At 32.8% G+C, this 20,808-nt stretch overlaps 1 protein-coding gene across 1 annotated transcript in view; it reads right to left on the bottom strand.

The window, feature by feature from the left end:
- Nucleotides 1–18,120: 18,120 nt before the first annotated feature.
- Nucleotides 18,121–20,808, bottom strand: part of LOC127737253 (CD109 antigen-like) — a 71,274-nt gene continuing 68,586 nt past the window's right edge. The window contains exons 33-34 of the mRNA XM_052247797.1: nt 20,387–20,478; nt 18,121–18,349 (exon numbers count right to left, since the gene is read on the bottom strand). Coding sequence (XP_052103757.1) covers nt 18,341–18,349; nt 20,387–20,478 — 101 coding nt within the window. The 3' untranslated portion in view covers nt 18,121–18,340. The remainder of the gene's footprint in view (nt 18,350–20,386; nt 20,479–20,808) is intronic.

Below are 20,808 nucleotides of genomic sequence, written 5' to 3'. Positions count from 1 at the left end.
AAGAAAACGTTATTATCAATTTTAATGAAGAAATCGGTAGATTAGAAAACAAACTTAGTAATGTTTATGAATAAAAACCTAAAGGGCACCAATTAGATCAAGAACTAAATTGAAATGAAGAAGGGGAAAAATACAAAATTATTTTTAGGATTGGAAAAGGCTAGGCAAACAAGAAAAAGAATAACAGCCCTTAAAGACAAAAATGGAGAGATACATAGCGATCCTACAAAAATTTTACAACTTGAAAGAGAATTTCAAGATGTATACAAAAGCTCAAACCATAACAAAACTTATATTAAAGATTACATTATAATGAATACCGAAACTGATCTTACAAACCTGTTCGTACATTTTTCATTGTTATTCAAAGCAAAATAATTATCTAAGATACCTGGGACGATCTTATTTCATAAAGGATCTCTTTTGTTTACTTATTGTACCTCGAACTTATTAACCCGGTGTAGGTCTTTAAGTTGAGGTTCTATTTACTAAAAGTTAATCGGGCATGACTAATTAGACGCGCCCTCTTAGAATCAGGGGGTCCAACATAGGATCGGAAAAAACATCCAGCGAAATACCATAATTTACAATTTCAGAGAATCAAAGTGCTTAATCAGACTGTATTTGAGTGGAAATACAAACCTGTCCGAAACCGGGAAATGTTGTTTGCAATAGGAATTTATTTACAAAATAAGACCATATGGAAAGAAAAGGGGGGGGGACCAAGTGTGAGCCATAAAAGTGTCCTGTGAAATAGCGTCCACCCGGACACTTTTTCACAGAAAAGGTATATTTAAATGTGTCCGATGCTGTGAAAAAGTGTCAATTCAATCGGACATAGTTTCATGATAAAATACTATTAAATTCTGTCCTGTAAAGGTTGATTTTCAATAAGAGGACGCTTTTTCACAGTAAAAAGTGTTTTTTAAAGGGAGATAATAAAAAATCACTAAAAAGTTTTAGCTATATTTAATTTTCTATTACAAAGACAAACCAATTAAGAACCAGTTATAATTTGATATAAACAAAAATGGAAGGTGTTGAATTCCAAAGCATTTCAATTATCTTAGCTATAAAGATGTCAACAAAAAGTATCTACCAATCTCAACTGGCAATGAGAAAAGCATCCAACTATAAAATAAAAAATGATTAAAAAACAAAAGAGAGAGTATTGTTTTATTGTATAATTTATGTTTAATTACACAGGGTGTTGCTCACATTTTGTATGAATTCAATACTCCAGTTTACATGCCATGTTTTAATAGAGACAAAACCCCCATGTTAATTTTAAAACTTCAAGTTAGATAAAGAACTGAAGCTATGTATACATTTTGTAGGTGTTGAGAGTGGTCACTTTTTCACGTGAAATACTGTCCTTTCTATGGAGGACACTTTTTCATTTGAAATATTGTCCTTTCTTTGAAGGACACTTTTTCACATCTGTGGACACGATTTCATAGGTAAATTTCGTTTTGTTTTTTGGCATTCGTCTACCGTGGAGAAAAAAAGAAAAGGGACTAATAGCTTAACTTACAATTTTGATCATTGTTCAACTTTTTTCTAGTACGGCATACGTTTAACCTCTAGTCAACTCTCTATCATATTAAGTGTCACACTAAGATTGTTTACATTTGCTTCAGGTCGATCCACTTTGCATCTCGTCGTTAATATGCATGACATATTTGTCTCTGGACATTAAGGGAGCAATCAATTAATCAGCTTTATTTAGTGATGTATAATCATTAGCCTTTAGTTGATAAAAGTTTCCCACTTCTTATATATTTGATTTTATATTTGATTTTTTAAGCGAGGGTTTCAGTAGAAATGACATATTTGAATTTGCATTTACATGAATAGGTTTGAAAACGTCTATAATAGGGGATCCTACATATAAAAAATACGTTGAATATATTTTTTTAAATCGATTCGGTTTTATCTGAAATAAAAGATTCATGGTGGTAACTAAACATTCAGCTGAATATTACATACAACTCAATAAACGGTAACTTTAGTTCGGATTTTCAATCATAATTAAATAGTGTATAGACATTTTTATGTTTTATGATTTTGATGATTTTATTTTAGATTTTTTTCACTAATATCAAGAAGATCTGCCATAAACGTAACTTTTAGCATTTCTTTCCTCACTTTTCTCTTTCCATTTAATTCTTTTAAACATTAACTAACGAAGTCCATATCAGGGTTTACCTTGTATCCTATCCAGCCAAACTAGGGGGAGTGGAGTCGAACAGAAAAAAATCTTCATTGAGTGGCAATAACTCATATATTGAAGCTTACGACGATGGCAGTCTCATCTAGGTGACACAATTTGCTGTTTCAAGTTTTTTTTTTTTTAAAATGGATAAAAAATGTTTTAAAGGGCAACAATTTATATAAGGATTAAACTTATGTTGGCCGTTTCATTTTTTTTTATATTGTCTTACTGACCGGTTTTGTTTTTCTTCCATCTACAATTGTCTTTGCAAAAGGCACAAACAATGTGTTAAAATCAGCCATGCGACTTATTTGAAGATTTAGCTGACCTTTGTTGTTGTTTCAATCATTTAACTTGTGCGTAGATCGTATTTCCCCCTCAAAGAGTTATTCAAATGATTCTTTAACGTATAGATAGCGTGAAACTCTCATTTCACGAGGCTTTGGATATACGACATTTCTATTTCGACCGGAAGTAGCTGCGTATTATACATCCGCACAGCCAAACGGACGAAACCCTTAATCAAGGATATACTGAAGGACGAGAGAAGTCCAGAGATGTCAATATTTCTATACCCGAGTCAATCCTTTGGTTTTGAATAAAAGGAGATAAAGGTATACATTAATGCAACAACAACCAAACGACACAGACACATCAAATCATTAAGAGTCAATATTCAGTCTTTTGTAATAAAAAGATGCCTATACAGAATAATAAGCTCAAAACCGCCCTATGACTTTGAAACGGAGTTATTTTAATAATATTTACCGTCACAGATATCCCAACAGGCACATTTAATTTAATAGTATTTACCGTCAAAGATATCCCAACAGACACATGTGTGTGGTTGAAAAATATCACCTTCCACTTTCGATCAGTGGAAATCAAGGAAAGTGTAAAATAAACCAGTAGAAAAAAAAACTTCACTATATAGTAACGGTAAAATAAATGATGATAATGGATGGTTGCTTACCGTAATGCATATTCAGGACGTCAACATGTCAATATAATAGTTTAGTTTAGTTTAGTTTAGTTTAGTTCACAAGGTAAAAGTTCGCAGGAAGAAAAGTCACCCTAACAGGGACACATTTCTGACTCCGAGCCGACCAGTCTTTGCCCTTACTCTTACATGTCGCGTGTTTAGCATTTACCTTTGTAACAGCAAATACCAATTTTAACGTTTCTGTTTGACCCGATCGGGGTTCAAATTAACGACCTCCCGCTCTCGAGGCGAATATGCTCCCACGAGACCAACCAGGAGGTCGGTAGTATAGAATGTCATACTAAAAACTCAATAAACAATAGTTTCACAGAATTTTCACAGTTACCCAAGCGAGCTAAATTAAATACGTTGAATGATATTGGAAACAACACGTAAATATCAATGGCCAACTTCAGAGTATATTTTATATATCAACGCTCTCTGCAAATTAAAAACTCTTGCACCAATTATTTGAGGTGTCTGGATATGGCCAGTTGTTGCAAGCCTAAATTTCTGTCCTTATCTAATATACCCTCACATTCCAGTGGTATTCCAAGTTTCACGTCCATTTTAACTGTCGACCTCCTTATTTTGCAAGACCTATCTATTGTATTTAAAATTCATGTGTTCTCGTCATGAACATTCATGAAATATTTGCCACTGGATGTAAAGCAAACAACAATCAATCAACTTGATTAATTATTCCATGTACAAAGTACACGAAGACAAGATATCGTACAATGTTATAATGTAAAATTTCCATTTAAATCACTCAATAACAATTGATGTTTTTTTTAAGTTATTTTTTGTAATTTACTACATGACTAAAGACATATATTTTTTTTTAAATATTTTTTTACTATGGTTCTTATCTTCTGTTTTATAACGATTAATAATTTATGATTATGTCAGGCAATTATAAAACTAAGAAAGGTAAACGGTTTTTTTTCAAGGGGTTTATGCTTCATTTAGACGTGTAAAGGGAATGACGGGCGACTAAAATAAAAGTGTTTGTTTTCATATAATACATTGTATTTCAATTTAAGAATAATGATCAACCATGTGAAAATATCTCATCTATACACGTTTTGATCGAGCCACTCAAACCTACATAACTTGATTCTAAAGATGTTACATTTAGGCTATTTAAATACGATTTTATTATATTGAAGTTTACAGGCATATTTTTTTATTAATAAAAAAAAAAACCAATAAGAACAAAATTTGTTAAGTAATTGGACTGAACAGACAACACTAATTATTTTGCATTTACATTTTACATAGTGTAGGGAAATAACAGAATCAAAACCAAAATGAACATTTACCTGAATATTGTAAAGGACCTTATGCATCTAGGTCTGTTCGATTAGTTGTGAAACAAGCTGTTAAAACAGGGGAATATAAGTAAGGGGAGGGAAACCAATGATAATATACGTGGAAGATCTTATTCGAACCTTTTTGAACTTTACCATATCAAACGACTAAATATCAGAGATTATCGAAATTTTATCTTGCCATTGGTTTAAAAACCTTTTTTGTCAATATGACAATAAGTTATAACATGAATATTGATATATTTGAACTCTATTATTCTAAAATAAAAGGTCAATACACAGTTTTGTTTATATTTATTGTCTATTAATACACGGATGCATAATTTAGTTATTTACAACAAAAGCGGCTTGTTATTATGTGCTTATGACAGCACCATGGAAAACAGGATATTTTAATCCAGTTTTCTATGTTTTCTATGTATTGTGTGCAATTTTGTCCCATGTACATTTACTCCATATCCTTTCATTTTCTAATCAATATTTTTAGGATTACGTACTGTATTTGTCAATTTGAAATCATATAATATTTATATAAATAAACATTATTGTGTCTTTTTCGTTTCTTTTCATGTTATCAATAAAATATTTGAACTTGAATCTATTAAAGAGTTTATAATATTTGTTTCTCCTTGCATTTATTTATTTATTCAATAAACAGGCTAGCACCCTTTAACCAGAGACATTTATACTCGTGTTGGATAGAAAGGGGCATACAATTTTTTATATGCACGTAGACAATTAACGGGCTATATATCTGACCTGTAGTCAAGTCCCTATGTTTATTTCCTGTCATTTGTTATTTACTTTTGTGTTACAAGAACAGAATTCAAACCCTCAAAACAACCCGCTAACTACTTTTTCATGAGCAAGTACACTACCCATGTTGTAAAGCATATCTACAATGCTAAATATGAGGTTCTCCGGGATAATAAGCGATGTTTTCTCTGTCCACTCTGACATCTGTCCAGATACTCATGCTAAAATTCCAATAGTAAGAAACCAGGACGGGTTCCTTACCTCTGTATCCCTACCCCCTTCAAAGGAGAACCACACAAGTTTTGTGTGTTGAACAGGTGCTTCGGGTGGCGGTGCTCATTATTTACAATGGTGCTGTGACTGTGGATCCCATCACCACAATTTATCCATGAATTTTAGATTATCCTTCCACCATTATGTACATTATTTACATATATGAATATCGTTAAAGATAGTATTTCAATCCGCAACGACACCTCCTGACATTTTAAAAGTTATATATGTTATATAGTTCATTGCGATTTTTATCAAAGCTAAAACAAGTCTTTCCACACGTGATTTTGCGTTAATATATAAAAGCGACGCCTTATTAATCGTTTAAAATCTAAAATGCCCTCACTATCACATACGGAATATATATAGAGCGGCTTTGCCTGGTTAAAACGTATTTAAAGTTCAATGTTCTAAAGATATTTGCTCTTTAAAATCTAAAAGTTCAGTGTTCACACGGGATTACTATATTGTGATTAAAGTATATGTACGGTAAAGTCTAAAAGTATGTTCACTAGGAATCTGTAGGCAAGCCGGTGCTTATAGAAACTCATATGGAAACTTTTGAAAGCATAGAAAACTGTGCACCTTATGTGTGATAATAGTTAGTAAACTATTCCCAGGTTCTATTATTTAATTAACTGTTGACACAGGGATACGTCTCGTTTGTAAGCAATTTAAATGATAAAATGGATAGGTTGAAAAAATGGCTAAAATTTTTACAGAACTTAACTATGAAAAAATATTCAGTCATTCAATGCCAATGACCGAAGGCGCATGGCTAAATAATCTCCATGGAAATGAGATATGCTAAGGTGCGGATCCAGAATTTAAAAAAAAAAGAGGGGGGTGATACTTGTTAAAAGTCTATGCCGTATTATACATGAGTGGGTGGGTCCCTTGACCCTCTAAATCCACCGCTGATGCTGAAAATGCCAATACGTGCACTATCACTGATTTTATCACCCGATTCTCCTTAACATGACCTAACCACAACATGAACATGTATAATCTTTGCTATTGTTAATCAATAAAACATGAAAATGGCGAAGGGGGGCATATAATCGCAATGGGAATGATATGCTACTGCTTATACAACTGTATTACACCTGTCATTGACCTAGCTACAGTTATTGGTCCACTTCAGTTCAACTGAACCAATCGCTAACTTTAACATGTAAACTAGGCAAAAGTTTCAATTTCAATTTCAATGGACCATGACTAAGCGGAAAGGGCAAATAATCTCTATGGAAGAAATCACGAACTTACCATATGTTTGCTCAGAAACTGAATTAATCAGAAACTTCAACATTTAAACTATGCAAAATCCATAAATACGAGATACGCCAATATATGCATGCCAAATATGATCGATTTGTCCCAAGGTTTTTTTTAAGGAACCTAATCACAAACTTTGTCAAGCAGCGACACCAACGCCGTAAAGAGCACACACAAGTTTCGCATTATTGAATTCTTTCAGGCAAAACAAAAAGTAAGAAGAATGTTCATTACAACTAGGTTTTTGTTGGCATCCATGCACCTCTTTCTTCAACATTTCATGAAACCATAAGGAAAATCAGATTTATATTTTTATATTGTGGAACACATGAAGGATAATCACTCTGGAATGTTATTTAGAAAATATCTTAACAATATGTTTTCACTGTATTACCTAACAGAAAGCCCAATGTGGTCGCAAGAGCTAAATGGTATCGGATTGGTCTTAGCTTCAAAGAGCCGATAAACCAATACAATCAAACCTGTCAGATATCAGTGTTTGCGTTTGAAGTTACCCATAAGTATTTTATTTTGGTTCCAATCGGAGAACCACCATGGACTCATGGTCACCATAGGCGGTCAAACGTTCATGCTTAAACTAAACGAGAACTTTTTCATTTAAAAACCGCAATTTTTATACGTGTGCATGCAAAACAAATTTCTTTCTAGAGGGGTCTAAATACAGCACAAACAACATTTTCCAAAAGACCAAAAAAGTGAAAAAGTATATTTTAACAAAACGCATTTGACTAGCAGGTCGAACAACGGATGTTCTTAAACCCTGCTGACTGCCATGGCGATTGCCAAATAAACGGATCACAGATGTAACACAATGGATCTTAATTATATTAATTTAATACCAAACAGAAAACAATAAACTTGCGGAAAAGATGGTATATCGCAAACATGAGGTGCAAAAATTTGTACACCATATCCGGATTTCGACAATTAATGTCTCTTCAGTGATGTTAGGAATCGAAACGGTATTTGGAAGGCCATATAATTTACCTCAATTTGGGATTGACTCTTGAATTTTGAAGAGTCGAAATAGGATGAACGGATCATATAAACCCGAAGGCAAATATAATACAAGCCCAAACGAAAAAATATAAACAGGTCTAAATTGAAAACAACGTTCAAACCTATGATTGCGTTGGATAAAAACCGCAATTTTTATACGTGTGCATGCAAAACAAATTTCTTTCTAGAGGGGTCTAAATACAGCACAAACAACATTTTCCAAAAGACCAAAAAAGTGAAAAAGTATATTTTAACAAAACGCATTTGACTAGCATGTCGAACAACGGATGTTCTTAAACCCTGCTGACTGCCATGGCGATTGCCAAATAAACGGATCACAGATGTAACGCAATGGATCTTAATTATATTAATTTAATACCAAACAGAAAACAATAAACTTGCGGAAAAGATGGTATATCGCAAACATGAGGTGCAAAAATTTGTACACCATATCCGGATTTCGACAATTAATGTCTCTTCAGTGATGTTAGGAATCGAAACGGTATTTGGAAGGCCATATAGTTTACCTCAATTTGGGATTGACTCTTGAATTTTGAAGAGTCGAAATAGGATGAACGGATAATATAAACCCGAAGGCAAATATAATACAAGCCCAAACGAAAAAATATAAACAGGTCTAAATTGAAAACAACGTTCAAACCTATGATTGCGTTGGATAAAAACCGCAATTTTTATACGTGTGCATGCAAAACAAATTTCTTTCTAGAAGGGTCTAAATACAGCACAAACAACATTTTCCAAAAGACCAAAAAAGTGAAAAAGTATATTTTAACAAAACGCATTTGACTAGCAGGTCGAACAACGGATGTTCTTAAACCCTGCTGACTGCCATGGCGATTGCCAAATAAACGGATCACAGATGTAACACAATGGGTCTTAATTATATTAATTTAATACCAAACAGAAAACAATAAACTTGCGGAAAAGATGGTATATCGCAAACATGAGGTGCAAAAATTTGTACACCATATCCGGATTTCGACAATTAATGTCTCTTCAGTGATGTTAGGAATCGAAACGGTATTTGGAAGGCCATATAATTTACCTCAATTTGGGATTGACTCTTGAATTTTGAAGAGTCGAAATAGGATGAACGGATATATATATATGTCTCTGAACACGTATACTGAAATGAAATCAAACCATGAAGGAATATTCTATAGGTGATATTTACTAAGGGTTGTTATTTGATCATGAATCGATGAAATTTGCTATTGTAGAATGTAGTAAAAATTGTATACATGTATGTTAATTTTCACCTTCCGAAAATATTATTTCACCCGCTGATCAGATTTTCTGTATCTGTTATGGTTTTTTAGTGATTACCTAATTTTACTATTATGTTCATTTGCGGCCATAGTGGGACTGGTGGTCACATTGACATATAAAAAAAACAACCTATATTCTACACACCCTGAGAAAGTATAAGGACGACAGAGTATAACACCATACGATGACTCATTTGGTCCATCAGGAGGCAGAATGAGCCAAGAAAAAAGTTTGAATTTGTTGATTAATATTTGTACATGTTGCATTTGTATGCTGGATACATATATTTGTTTCTGTATTCATTTGAGCGTTTTCTTGATCCAAAACATACTTTATCTAAAGTTTTTGACAGTTATGTCAGGTCAACATTGGTATCATTTTGATGAAACATTTAAAATACGAAGTCACAGATAACACTTTATATATACCTCAATGTCCAAATTGTTACTAGCAGGTTAAATCTTTGCAATGTTGCAAAGCACAAAACAGATTTTTAAAAGTGTTGGACAGACTGAATATTCCTGCATCATTTGATTCCATTTCATTTGTTCTTGAAAACTGGGACCATTTGTTTTAAGCGTAGGTGAAAATAAGACAAAAGTCGATATCTTATCGGGTTCTCATGTTTATTTTCATTGCCTTTGGTGACTATTTTGAATTCTCTGTTGATCCAAAAAAGTACCTATTGCGAATATGTATGATTCATAATGTCTTTTGGAATTCTTTTTTGTTTAATGTCAGAAAATAGCTATGATGCTATTCACAAGGAAGGATTTTTCACTACAACAACTCCAATTGACAATGACAAAGTTTCTGGAAACCTGAAGTTAGGGGTTAAAGCCTTTAATTTAAAAAAATGTCTGCTTTGTTCAATAAATTATATAGATTAAGCTTCCATAAAGGTGTTGAATAAAGGGACATTACTTGAGTGACTACAAAATGTTAAGAAGTAAGAAATAACTTCTTTGAAACATTAGACAAACGTAAGAATCATGTAAATAACAACATGGATAAAACTGACAAAAACTGTAGCAACAGTATAAGGTGTCCATATTAGTGGGGCATCTAGGTCTGTTACTAAGAATGCACTTTGAGGATGCAACTTGTCCTTAGTCAATGTTTATATGTATAGTAACATATGTTCATGAAACTGTAAGAATCTCTAGGTTTTAATAGGAAGATGCATATATTATATTGGGTATAATTGGACACCCTGGTCTGTTAAATTGACATATCCCAGAGGTAGTAGTCCTGCTCTTTAAACATTTCTAGTTTCAAATTAAGGTTCTGTCCTAAATATGCCAAAAAACCAAGGATTTTTTAATTTTATCATACGGTTGAAAAGTCGGAAAATAATTCATTGTGTCATTCTGATATGTACGATCCGCTAAATCAACCTTTTTGTAAACACAAAACTTGATCTTCCCCGCATAGACGCTATGTTTGCATTAGAGTAATGAGTTGTTTCCCCTTACTGTTTAAAATAACTAATTGTTGGAAGAGTTTACTTACTGTTTTCATATGGTCTGGTCTTTACGAATCTATTTCATGATCACTGGCAGATTAAAAACATCAAATGTATATAACAAGAAGTTCTTGTGCAGAACATTTATTGATCATTGATAAATGAGGTCTGTATAGGGTCTTGATTTACTCATTTATAAAATAAAATATCGTTATTTTGAAAAGTTGGGAATTCAAAAACATATATATACCCCTTAATTTTATAAAACTATCCTATGATGTTTTTTCAATGCTAAAAAAATTATAATACTTAAATAACTAAATGATTTACTACCATTTAATCGGTCCGTTTTCAATGCAATTAGGTAACTGTTATTTGTATATATTAGTCTGAGTACTGTTTACCTATCATTTAAGTTGAATATATTTAGACTCATCCATCCATTTCATTAGGTTTCTGCAAGTGTTCTTTTGCGTACTTTTCTTATGTTTTTGACACAGGCGCTTGGGTATATGATACAGATATGTTTTTGGATTGTTCTTTTTTTGTTGATTAAAATATTCAATTTCTATATTTATACTACATATCTATCACTACTGCGCATGTCTCACCTAGTTTCGAGTGATTTTATCAACTCTGAGACAACCCCCATTTTAATATCCACACTAAGAAACAAAAAGGCAACTAACTCGACGCCATCTTGCGTGCTATAAATAAATAATAAAATTGACCTACCTGGATTCCCCATCGATTTTTATGGAAAACGTGCCTTTCTCGCAGTCCGATCGCAGACGTCGTTTCTGTTTATCAAATTGGTATTGTTCGTAACATTTTTAGTCCATCTCAAGAATATAACAAAAAGATTTTTACTATTTTCACAATTTACACATTTACGAGCCCGGAAGTTTACTGTTTTAATATTCAGAGGAAGTTACTTTTTCCCGAACTTTTGTTAAGGGGAAGTAATTTTTTCCCGGATATTTTCGGAACATCTCTGCAAGTACACATGAAACAAATAAAGTGATACGATGATTTCCGAACTATTACTGAATGTAAACAAACAGATATAATGGACGAAGAACAAGATCAAGCCTTTAATTTTATTGAAAGTGGTCATAATGCACCCCCCCCCCCAAAAAAAAATATTAGATCAAATGGCTTACTTTTTTAATTCTTTTCATAAGACAATTTTGTGTGAACATTTGTATATTCATAAATTACCATGAAAATATGTTTTCCTTCGTAATTTCTTCCTTTGGGTGACTTGCCATTATTTCTAAAATAGATCTTTTTCTTTTTTCAGCAATGGAAAAGTAGCGCCTTTTTGATAATATTTCCCCTTTTTTTAACATTTATTACATTCTTCTTTCACTTCTCAGCAAGCTAAAAAAGATGTATTTTTCTAGACTCAGAAAGATCGTTGATCATTGTAAGGCACATACAATTATAGAAAAACCATTTATCTATTAGTGTATATAGGTACAGATGGCTGAAAAATGTATAAAATCAGCGAAAATAGAGCGCAAACAAATTGTATGCGAATCTCCTATTTTGGATGGACACTGCTTTCTGTCTCTATATTGCAAAAAAAAAAAGAAAGAAGTAAATAGCGAAATCAATAAAAAGCAAATGTAAATTAAGAAATATATGCATTATAGGGACAGAAGAATTCGGTCTAGAGTATTAGGAATGAGTTTAATAGGAATGAGCATTATATTTATTTTAAGAATATATATTACGAATTACAAATTTCAAGAAATGAGATTTTTTTTTAAGTTAAAAGGGATTTCTGTAGATATAACCATTTTCAGCGAAATTAACAAAGTGTACCAACAATTTTGAAAAAAGAGGGGGAAATAATTGTATGCCCTTTCTCAGTTCAATTTCAAATATCTTCGATCCTGCGTAACTGAGATCTTGACTGTAATACTACCTCGAATGATGGTGTGGATGAACAAAGGTTATCATTTCAGTCAGATATTGTTACATTTATCCGTTAAAATACATGTAAAAATACCGCTCACAACACGTGCGTTCGACAAATAAATTGTTTAGGTTAAAATGATAGGAAAAGTTGCGATCACGATCTTTGTAAACAAATGAGTAATATATATTCCTTATGTAAGTATTGTTCATATTGAAATATGACGAAGTCCTACTTTAAAAACCTAGCTTTAGGACAACTTGATTTAATTTGTTCAAATACTAAATCAATCTGAAGGGTTAAGTTGTGCCGTAAAGAAACAAAGTAATCACTGGAATTGTCCGGTTTCAACAGTAGAACCCTTTCTTACAAGTTTGGGATGTATATATTAAAAGCAGCCACGTCATGTCGGAGTAGGGACTTTCAATCTAACCAGGCATCCTGATCCAATCTAATACTTCCTCGAGCAGTTAGCAAGGATCCCAGGCTACTTTAAATGCAGTACTTCGCGTATTCAGGATGAATGTTACGATCTCTGATGTTAAATAACACTTGCGACAACTCTTTGATGGGATGTGCATAATATATTTGCCACTAAACGTTGAGCTAGCAACACATGATAAATCATTTTTTTAAATCCGCATGATCTACAGATGTCTTCGGTCTTGTGAGTATAAAACAGCAAAAAAAAAAAAGACTATTGCGCGTTGCAACACTGACAATAACTGGCAATATGAAACAACCGCAATAAGTCGGCTCACTTTATTTACAACATACTGATAATTAATCAAACGCTCAAGGAGACTAATTAACAGCTATCTTTTCGATGATAATATTTTTACCCATGATTCCATAGTTATAAAACGAGATTTGAGGGGACCACCAATGGCGCTTTCCACTGATTAAGGGGACATCGCGATCGCCTTAATATATAGCACAGGTTGCACACTTTTTTTAGTAATGGACTTCTGTGATTAGTAATAAATGCATAAAAAGATAACAGAAATTACTTCAAATATTGGACAGTTCAAAAGAGCCGTCAACGTAACCAATAAACCATTACCCCCCAAACCCCCCCCCCCCCCCCCCCCCCGAAATGTATGTACTTACTGTGATTATAAACTGAATAAATTAGAATATGGTCATGTAAATATCACACCAATATGACGTTCTGGTAAAATGAGAATAGAGGAACCAAAGGCGGATTTAGGGAAGGGGGGCTTATTGACTCTACATTTATGATAAATGAATAGACTTTATAAAAGAATCACTCCGAATGTCGGCTTGCCAGCCACCTCTCTTTTTGAAAACAAACCGGACATCTAATTAGTTTCAACAGTTACTTGGTTCAATCAGCAACCTTCTTTTTTTTACCAAGGCTAGGATATTTTGAAAATCTTGCTACCCAGTACCCCTTCCCGAATGTCCCAATAATATTTTTTTTAAATCCTTGATGAGTTGATTAAGGTAAAATCCTTTGATAAAGTAATGGTAGAAATATATAATACATGACGTATGTATATATACATTAATTATTAAACGTCTCTGGTAATGGTAATTGATTTGCTGATAATTTTTGAGTGACCGTTAATTTTTGTAACTTGTTCCGTTTCAAATTATCACTTACTGAACAGATATAATATTGTTTTCGTATTTTACTTTCCTCTGCCTATAAAAACTTATAGGTAGAGGCTATGTTTCGCTCCCCTGTATCAATGTATCCCTGCATTGGAAAAAAAACCAAGATCCAAGTTGGAATGCTGTTATGCTTCCTACATCAAACAGTGAAACTTCCTTTGTTCTGAGTTTATAATTATAATACATATTGTTAAAATGGTAATTAACCCAGTTGTTTAATCATAGGGTAAGGACTGGGCGTGGGGGCAATTGGTACAATAAAACAGTACAAAACATGTTTAACCCCGCCGCATTTTTGCGCCTGTCCCAAGTCAGGAGCCTCTGGCCTTTGTTAGTCTTGCATGTTTTTTCAATTTTAGTTCATTTATATGTTTTGGAGTTTAGTGTGACGTCCATTTTCACTGTACTAGTACACAATTTATTTAGGGGCCAGCTGAGGACCACCTCCGGGTGCGGGATTTTCTCGCTGCGTTGAAGACCCATTGGTGGCCTTCGGCTGTCTGTAGGTCTCTTTGACATATTCCCCATTTCCATTCTCAATTTTATTTTTTGAGTAATATATAACTATGAATGTGTTTTGTAACAAGTAGTAGAAAATATCTTGACTCATAATGGTTCAGTAGTAGCATCTCACCTTAAGTGGAAAAGATTCTTCCCAAACAAAAAAATCTAATTTAAAGGATATAATAGTATCAGAGACATATACATTGCAATGCAATTGTACATTATACATGTGTGTCTCTGTAAGTATACCTTTTACATGTAAGTAAAATGAAATTAATCTTGAGAAACAAGAATAGTTTGAAAAGATACAATTTTTCAATTGTGGAATAAATATTGGTAATTATGTTTAAAATTTGTGGGAACTTTTTCTTGTAAAATGAATGTTTTACTATTTCACATTAATTTTTTTCATTTATATGTACTTTACCTGAAAATTTTCACATGCAGTTTTAAATTTCTTGATTCACATGTATGTAATGTGTAAAAGTCAAGTTTTAATAGTACATGCAATAGCCTTTTAAAGGAGGATGTTGTACTGAAAGGTTTACCATGAAAAGATAAACCTTTATGCAAATATTTATGTTTACAGCATGCTGTTGTTATTTTTTTTTTTATCAGCTTAGACACCATTTATAAATATGCTCTTTTAAAAATGAGAAACAGTTGAAAATAAATTCTGTGAAAAAAATAATCTGACCAATTTGACGTGAAATTCTCTTGAAGTTATATGTTTAATTGATGTTAAAAAAGTTTAATTTGGAAAAGAAAGGCTGCGTAACACAAACATATATAATGAAAACGCATGTAAAACACATTTACATGCGTTTTTAAAACATACGTTTTACGTATGTGATGTATTACGCCCGTTTTGGTACAGCCGTTAAACGCATGTTGGCTAAAATAATGCGTATTTCATACGTAAAACGTACGTTTTACAGGCGTTTTTTGAAACGTACGTAAAACATGCGTTGCACTTTTTGCTGTGTAACAATAATTATTTTTTGTTGTTACTTTTTGCGAGTAATTGTAGTCATGAGGGTGAACAATAGTTTATTTTGAATTATACTAATTACAATATATATTCACATTCACAAATAGGATTCATAAACAAGCAACAAGTGCTTATGTTAATCTGTCTCCTTGCTTAATTGGATACAGTATACTCAAATAAATCAAAACTAATCGTAGTCATTGCCTTGAACAGACACCAACCTGTGTCAAGTACTCTGAAGTTAAGAAGAAGAACGTATATCAAACTATTCCTTAGAAATGTGCCAACATTTTATTATATCCTTACGTGTCTTTAATGTTTGCCTTTTTTCGCGAAATTTAGGAGAGGGAGCAAATACTGGTCGAATTCTAAATATAAAGTCCATTTATAGATCCTTGTGGCACCCTTTAAACATTGATTCACAATAACGGGAAAGAGAACATACTTCAACACACCTTTTTCTATTATAACTTATATAGTAAACACAAATAAAGCTGTGTTTTGAATACTGTTTGTATTTTGGTCTTTTTCTATGTCTTTTTTTTGTCATGGCGTTGTCAGTCTATTTTCAACTTACGATTTTGAATGTCCTTTTGGGATCTTTCGCCTTTAAATAACTTTAATAAAGATAAGAGAGGAGGTGGAGAGAACTAAATGTTTATCCAGAGGTTATTGGGTAGGCAATAGAAAGCCTATTAATATCTAATATGTTGATACAAGGTCTTTTTTCCTGTCTTCTACTTTTTTTTATAAACTGATGATCGTCATATGTATCATGTTCGAATCACTGACAGAAAAGTGTGAAACATGTCACCCTTTTATTAGTCGAGAATGGCTTGAGTGTTAACTGAAAATATTTGCTGTTTAGTCCTGCACATCTCTCCAGGAAATAATTTCTGATTGATTTCTTTTTTTCCCGTACCTTAACTCTAATTCGCAGATATGTTTTCGTATGCAGTGACTTTAAATACGAGACTTATCGTTATCACTTCGGCTACCACACAGTGCAAGTGCGGATGAAAGAATGTAAACAATCGTGCACTTTTGAGTTAAGCCAATTGCAACTGATTTTTTTAGTTTGTTCTTTTGTTGCGCTGTAATACCATTGTCAAATAGAATAAGTTTAAAATCTAAATACCACTGTCCATGGTTCGGGGAAGATTGAGAGCTCACAAACATGTTTAATCACGCCTAGTTCTTTATGTGCCTGTCTAAATTCAGAAACCTTTAGTTTAGTAAGTGTCGTTGGTTCACTTCTGTCATATTTGTTTTTCGTAAAAGTTTTCCTTGTACAGTGGGTGTTGTTAACTTTCAAAGAAGTGGCTGCACGGCAGATGTAACAAATGCTTACACGCTTCAACTTAACATTATCAAGCTGCAGATCACTCCGTTTCATAGAAACGAAGGAAAGTTTGACGAAAATCTCCTTATAAAATTATTGTTGTAAAATGTCAAACTATTGGCAACTGGAATTTGCTGCACGGCTGATGTAAAAAAATTCAACAGGCAACAACTTAATATCATAAAACTTCAGACTAAATATAAAGTCATTCTTTTCCACTGAAGCCAAGAAAAGTTTGATGAAAGATTTTTACCCAAGGTCTATCGGACGGACGGAGTGGAGCGGTTATTAGACCACCTGCATTCGCCTTTTGCGACGCAGGTACAAACATAAAAAAAAAATACAGAATGACTTGATACTAATTAAAGATTATCGTTTTTTGTCCTATCTATTAGAGTAAAGTATCTCTTTTATGAAATACTTTCGAAATTTTACTTTCACTCCTGTATACATAATTTCTATATTCTACAAATGTGGTGTAACTATTCCCTTTTCTACAATTATGGTGTAAACTATTCTCTCTTCTAAAAATGTGCTGTAAACTATTCCATTTTCTAAAAATGTGGTTTGAACTATTCCCTTTTCTACAAATAAGGTGTTAACTTTTCCCTTTTCTACAAAAGTGGTGTAAACTATTCCATTTTCTACAAAAAAGGTCTTAACTATTCCATTTCCTAAAAATGTGGTGTAAATTATTCCCTTTTCTACAAATGAAGTGTAAACTATTCATTTTTCTACAACTGTGCTGTAAACTATTCACTTTTTTACAAATGTGGTGTTAACAATTCCATTTTCTACAAAAAGGGTGTTAACTATTCCATTTTCTACAAATGTGGTGTAAGCTATTCCCTTTTCTACAAATGTGGTGTAAACTATTTCCCTATTCTACAAATGTGGTGTAAACTATTCCCCTTTTATACATATATGGTGTGAACTTTTCCCTTTTCTACAAATGAGGTATAAACTATTCCCATTTTCTACAAATGTGGTGTAAACTATTCCCCTTTTCTACAAATGTGGTGTAAACTATTCCCCTTTTCTACAAATGAGGTGTTAACTATATGATTGTTACAATAAATTTTACATAGTCTACGAATGAGTAAGATCAAACTATCGTTATTATTTTTATGTTTATTGAAATAAAGACATTAAGACACAAATGTTAAAACATAGAAATATTTTCAGGTTCATTCTTAAAAACACCAAATACATACAAGAGAAACAAAACAATCACCTTTTAATCGACTTCTTCAAATAAAATACAGTATTTATATAAAGCAAAAAAAAATCATAAAAGTTAGGAATTCCTCTGGAAAGCAAGTGTTGTCAAATCATCGCTTCTGAAAACAAAATTTTGAACAAAATCATTATAATCAACGATAAAATTTAGTTCAAATGATTTTTGAAATTAATTCATAATAAAAATAAGAAGATCACTGAAGATGATATAATCAAAATGCTGGACTTTTTAATCGACAAAATATTTGTTGAGTTTGGAAGATTGATATTTCAACAGACAGTCGGTATTCCAATGGGTACTAATTGTGCACCCCTTCTGGCCGATTTGTTTTTGTACTCGTATGAAGCAGAATTCATTCAGAACCTTCTAAAAGACAAAAAGAAAAAGCACCTTGCGAAATTCTTTAATTTTACTTTCAGATATATTGATGATGTCCTATCACTGAATAATCCATATTTCAGTCAGTACTTGCATCTCATATATCCCAGTGAACTTGAAATTAAGGATACTACTGAAACTAGAAGGACTGCTTCATACCTTGATCTTTTCCTCAATATTGACACAGATGGATGACTTCACACTAAAATCTATGACAAACGGGATGATTTCAACTTCCAAATTATCAATTTCCCATTTTCAGCAGTAACATACCCTCTGCTTTGTCGTATGGTGTTTACATATCTTAATTGATACGTTAAGCTCGTGAATGTTTACACTATACGAATTTCATATACAGGAGTGTGCTCCTTACGCAGAAACTGCTCCAACAGAGTTATGAAGAGGAAAGATTAAAAATGACACTCCGTAAATTGCATGGACACCATCACATATTGGTTGATCTATGCGATGTGTCTGTGTCTAAACTAACTAACGACATTTTTACCACGTCTTAGATTGTGGTTTACCATATACGTCGTCTGTCTGCTGAGTAACCTATTCCCGAATTTGACTGTTTTGTCGAGTGTGATTTCGTTTTACTATACGACGTGTCTCGGTATTTATACATCCACATTCATGTATTTAGTTATGATGTTTCTTTTGTAAGTTCGTTTGGATATTGTGTTATGTCTTATCGTTTGTGGTTTAATTCTGTATTTTTGGTACACATATGTCTTATTTGTCGGTATAGTCGAGTTAATTTCTATTTCCCATGGATAAAGTATTTTGTTAGTCCAAATAATTATGACGTCGTCACAACATTAATTTAGAATAGCCTTTCAAGACCGTCATAATCATCATAATTATTTGGACAAGTATTGTGAAAATAATTTGGAATTTTTGGATCGCATTCCATATATTGTATGAATTTCAAGATTACATATACGTCACAAAAATACGTCACTGTTTGTGTTGTCCTGTGCTGTCGTTAATGGGGAATGTCCGTCGTTATTCTGCGGTTTACATGTTGTAATGTAATATTATATTATTTATTTATGCATTTCTCTGTGCTGAGTGTTCTTGCGTTTGTTTGTACTGTATTGCTGTCACGTAGTGTTGTCATTTTAACGATATTTTTTAACATTGCCATATAAGCTGGGAGGTTTTGCTAGCCATAAAACAAGGTTCAAGCCACCATTTTTTCTTAAAATGTCCTATACCAAGTCAGAAATATGGCAGTTGTTATCAAATAGTCCGTTTCAATGTATGTTGGCGTTTGTTTTTGTCGCAGTTCAGCGTTTCTGTTGTTCCGTTGTTTTCCTCTTATAGTTTATGTGTTTCCCTCGGTTTAAGTTTGTAACCCGGATTTGTTTTCTCTTAATCGATTTATGACTTTTGAACAGCGGTATACTACTGTTGCTTTTTTTTTTAGTATGATTGCCAGTCAGCAATGTCGGCTAAAACGCTAGAGAGCTTATGTTCTGTAGGTTATAACTATACAGAATCTAGATAAAGCCTTCGTATTCGTATGAAATAACTATCCACCAAATGACCTAGAAGTTAATAACTAAAGGTCACCGTATATATTCAAACACATGAATAAATCGCAGAAAGCTAGAACTGAATACAACTACAATATCTTTTCCATTCAGCTGAAAAGTAGATTTTCTCTTTTTAAGTTTGGTGTTTTATATTTTCTTTCTTTCTTGAGTTAAGAAATTCATACTTATTGTTTTCATTTATTATTGATATTTGTTACCTTGACTTCTACACAATTGCCAGGACCACATACTTCTATGATGGTGGCGGAAGACAGGGCTTTTGATTGGTAAGTCTTTATGACCTCATTACCTAAATGTAAATTTATGATGAATTATGTTCATATTTATAGTTCAGATTCTTCCTTTTCAAAATACACGTTCATTGAATCGTCCGTGGCACGAAATAATTGCCGTTTGACGCTGAGCAAGCAATGTTAATCAGTGATACATCATCTAAACTTTCTGAGATTGTTGAAATATATGTCATCCCTCGCGTTTTTCTTAACCTTATACATTTTTCTTACAAACATGTGCTCCTCTAGCACCAATCTCTCAAACATATATCAGCAGGTTAAATACTATGAGCATGCGTGAAGTATTTGCAAGCATGTTTCCAAGACGCAGCATTGCTTACTTTTGG

This window comes from Mytilus californianus, unplaced genomic scaffold (assembly GCF_021869535.1).
Source record: "Mytilus californianus isolate M0D057914Y unplaced genomic scaffold, xbMytCali1.0.p SCAF_4, whole genome shotgun sequence".
In the NCBI taxonomy this organism is placed as follows: Eukaryota; Metazoa; Mollusca; class Bivalvia; order Mytilida; family Mytilidae; genus Mytilus; species Mytilus californianus.
The sequence above is the reverse complement of the archived record's forward strand: the minus strand, read 5'-3'. Positions and strand labels throughout refer to the sequence as shown.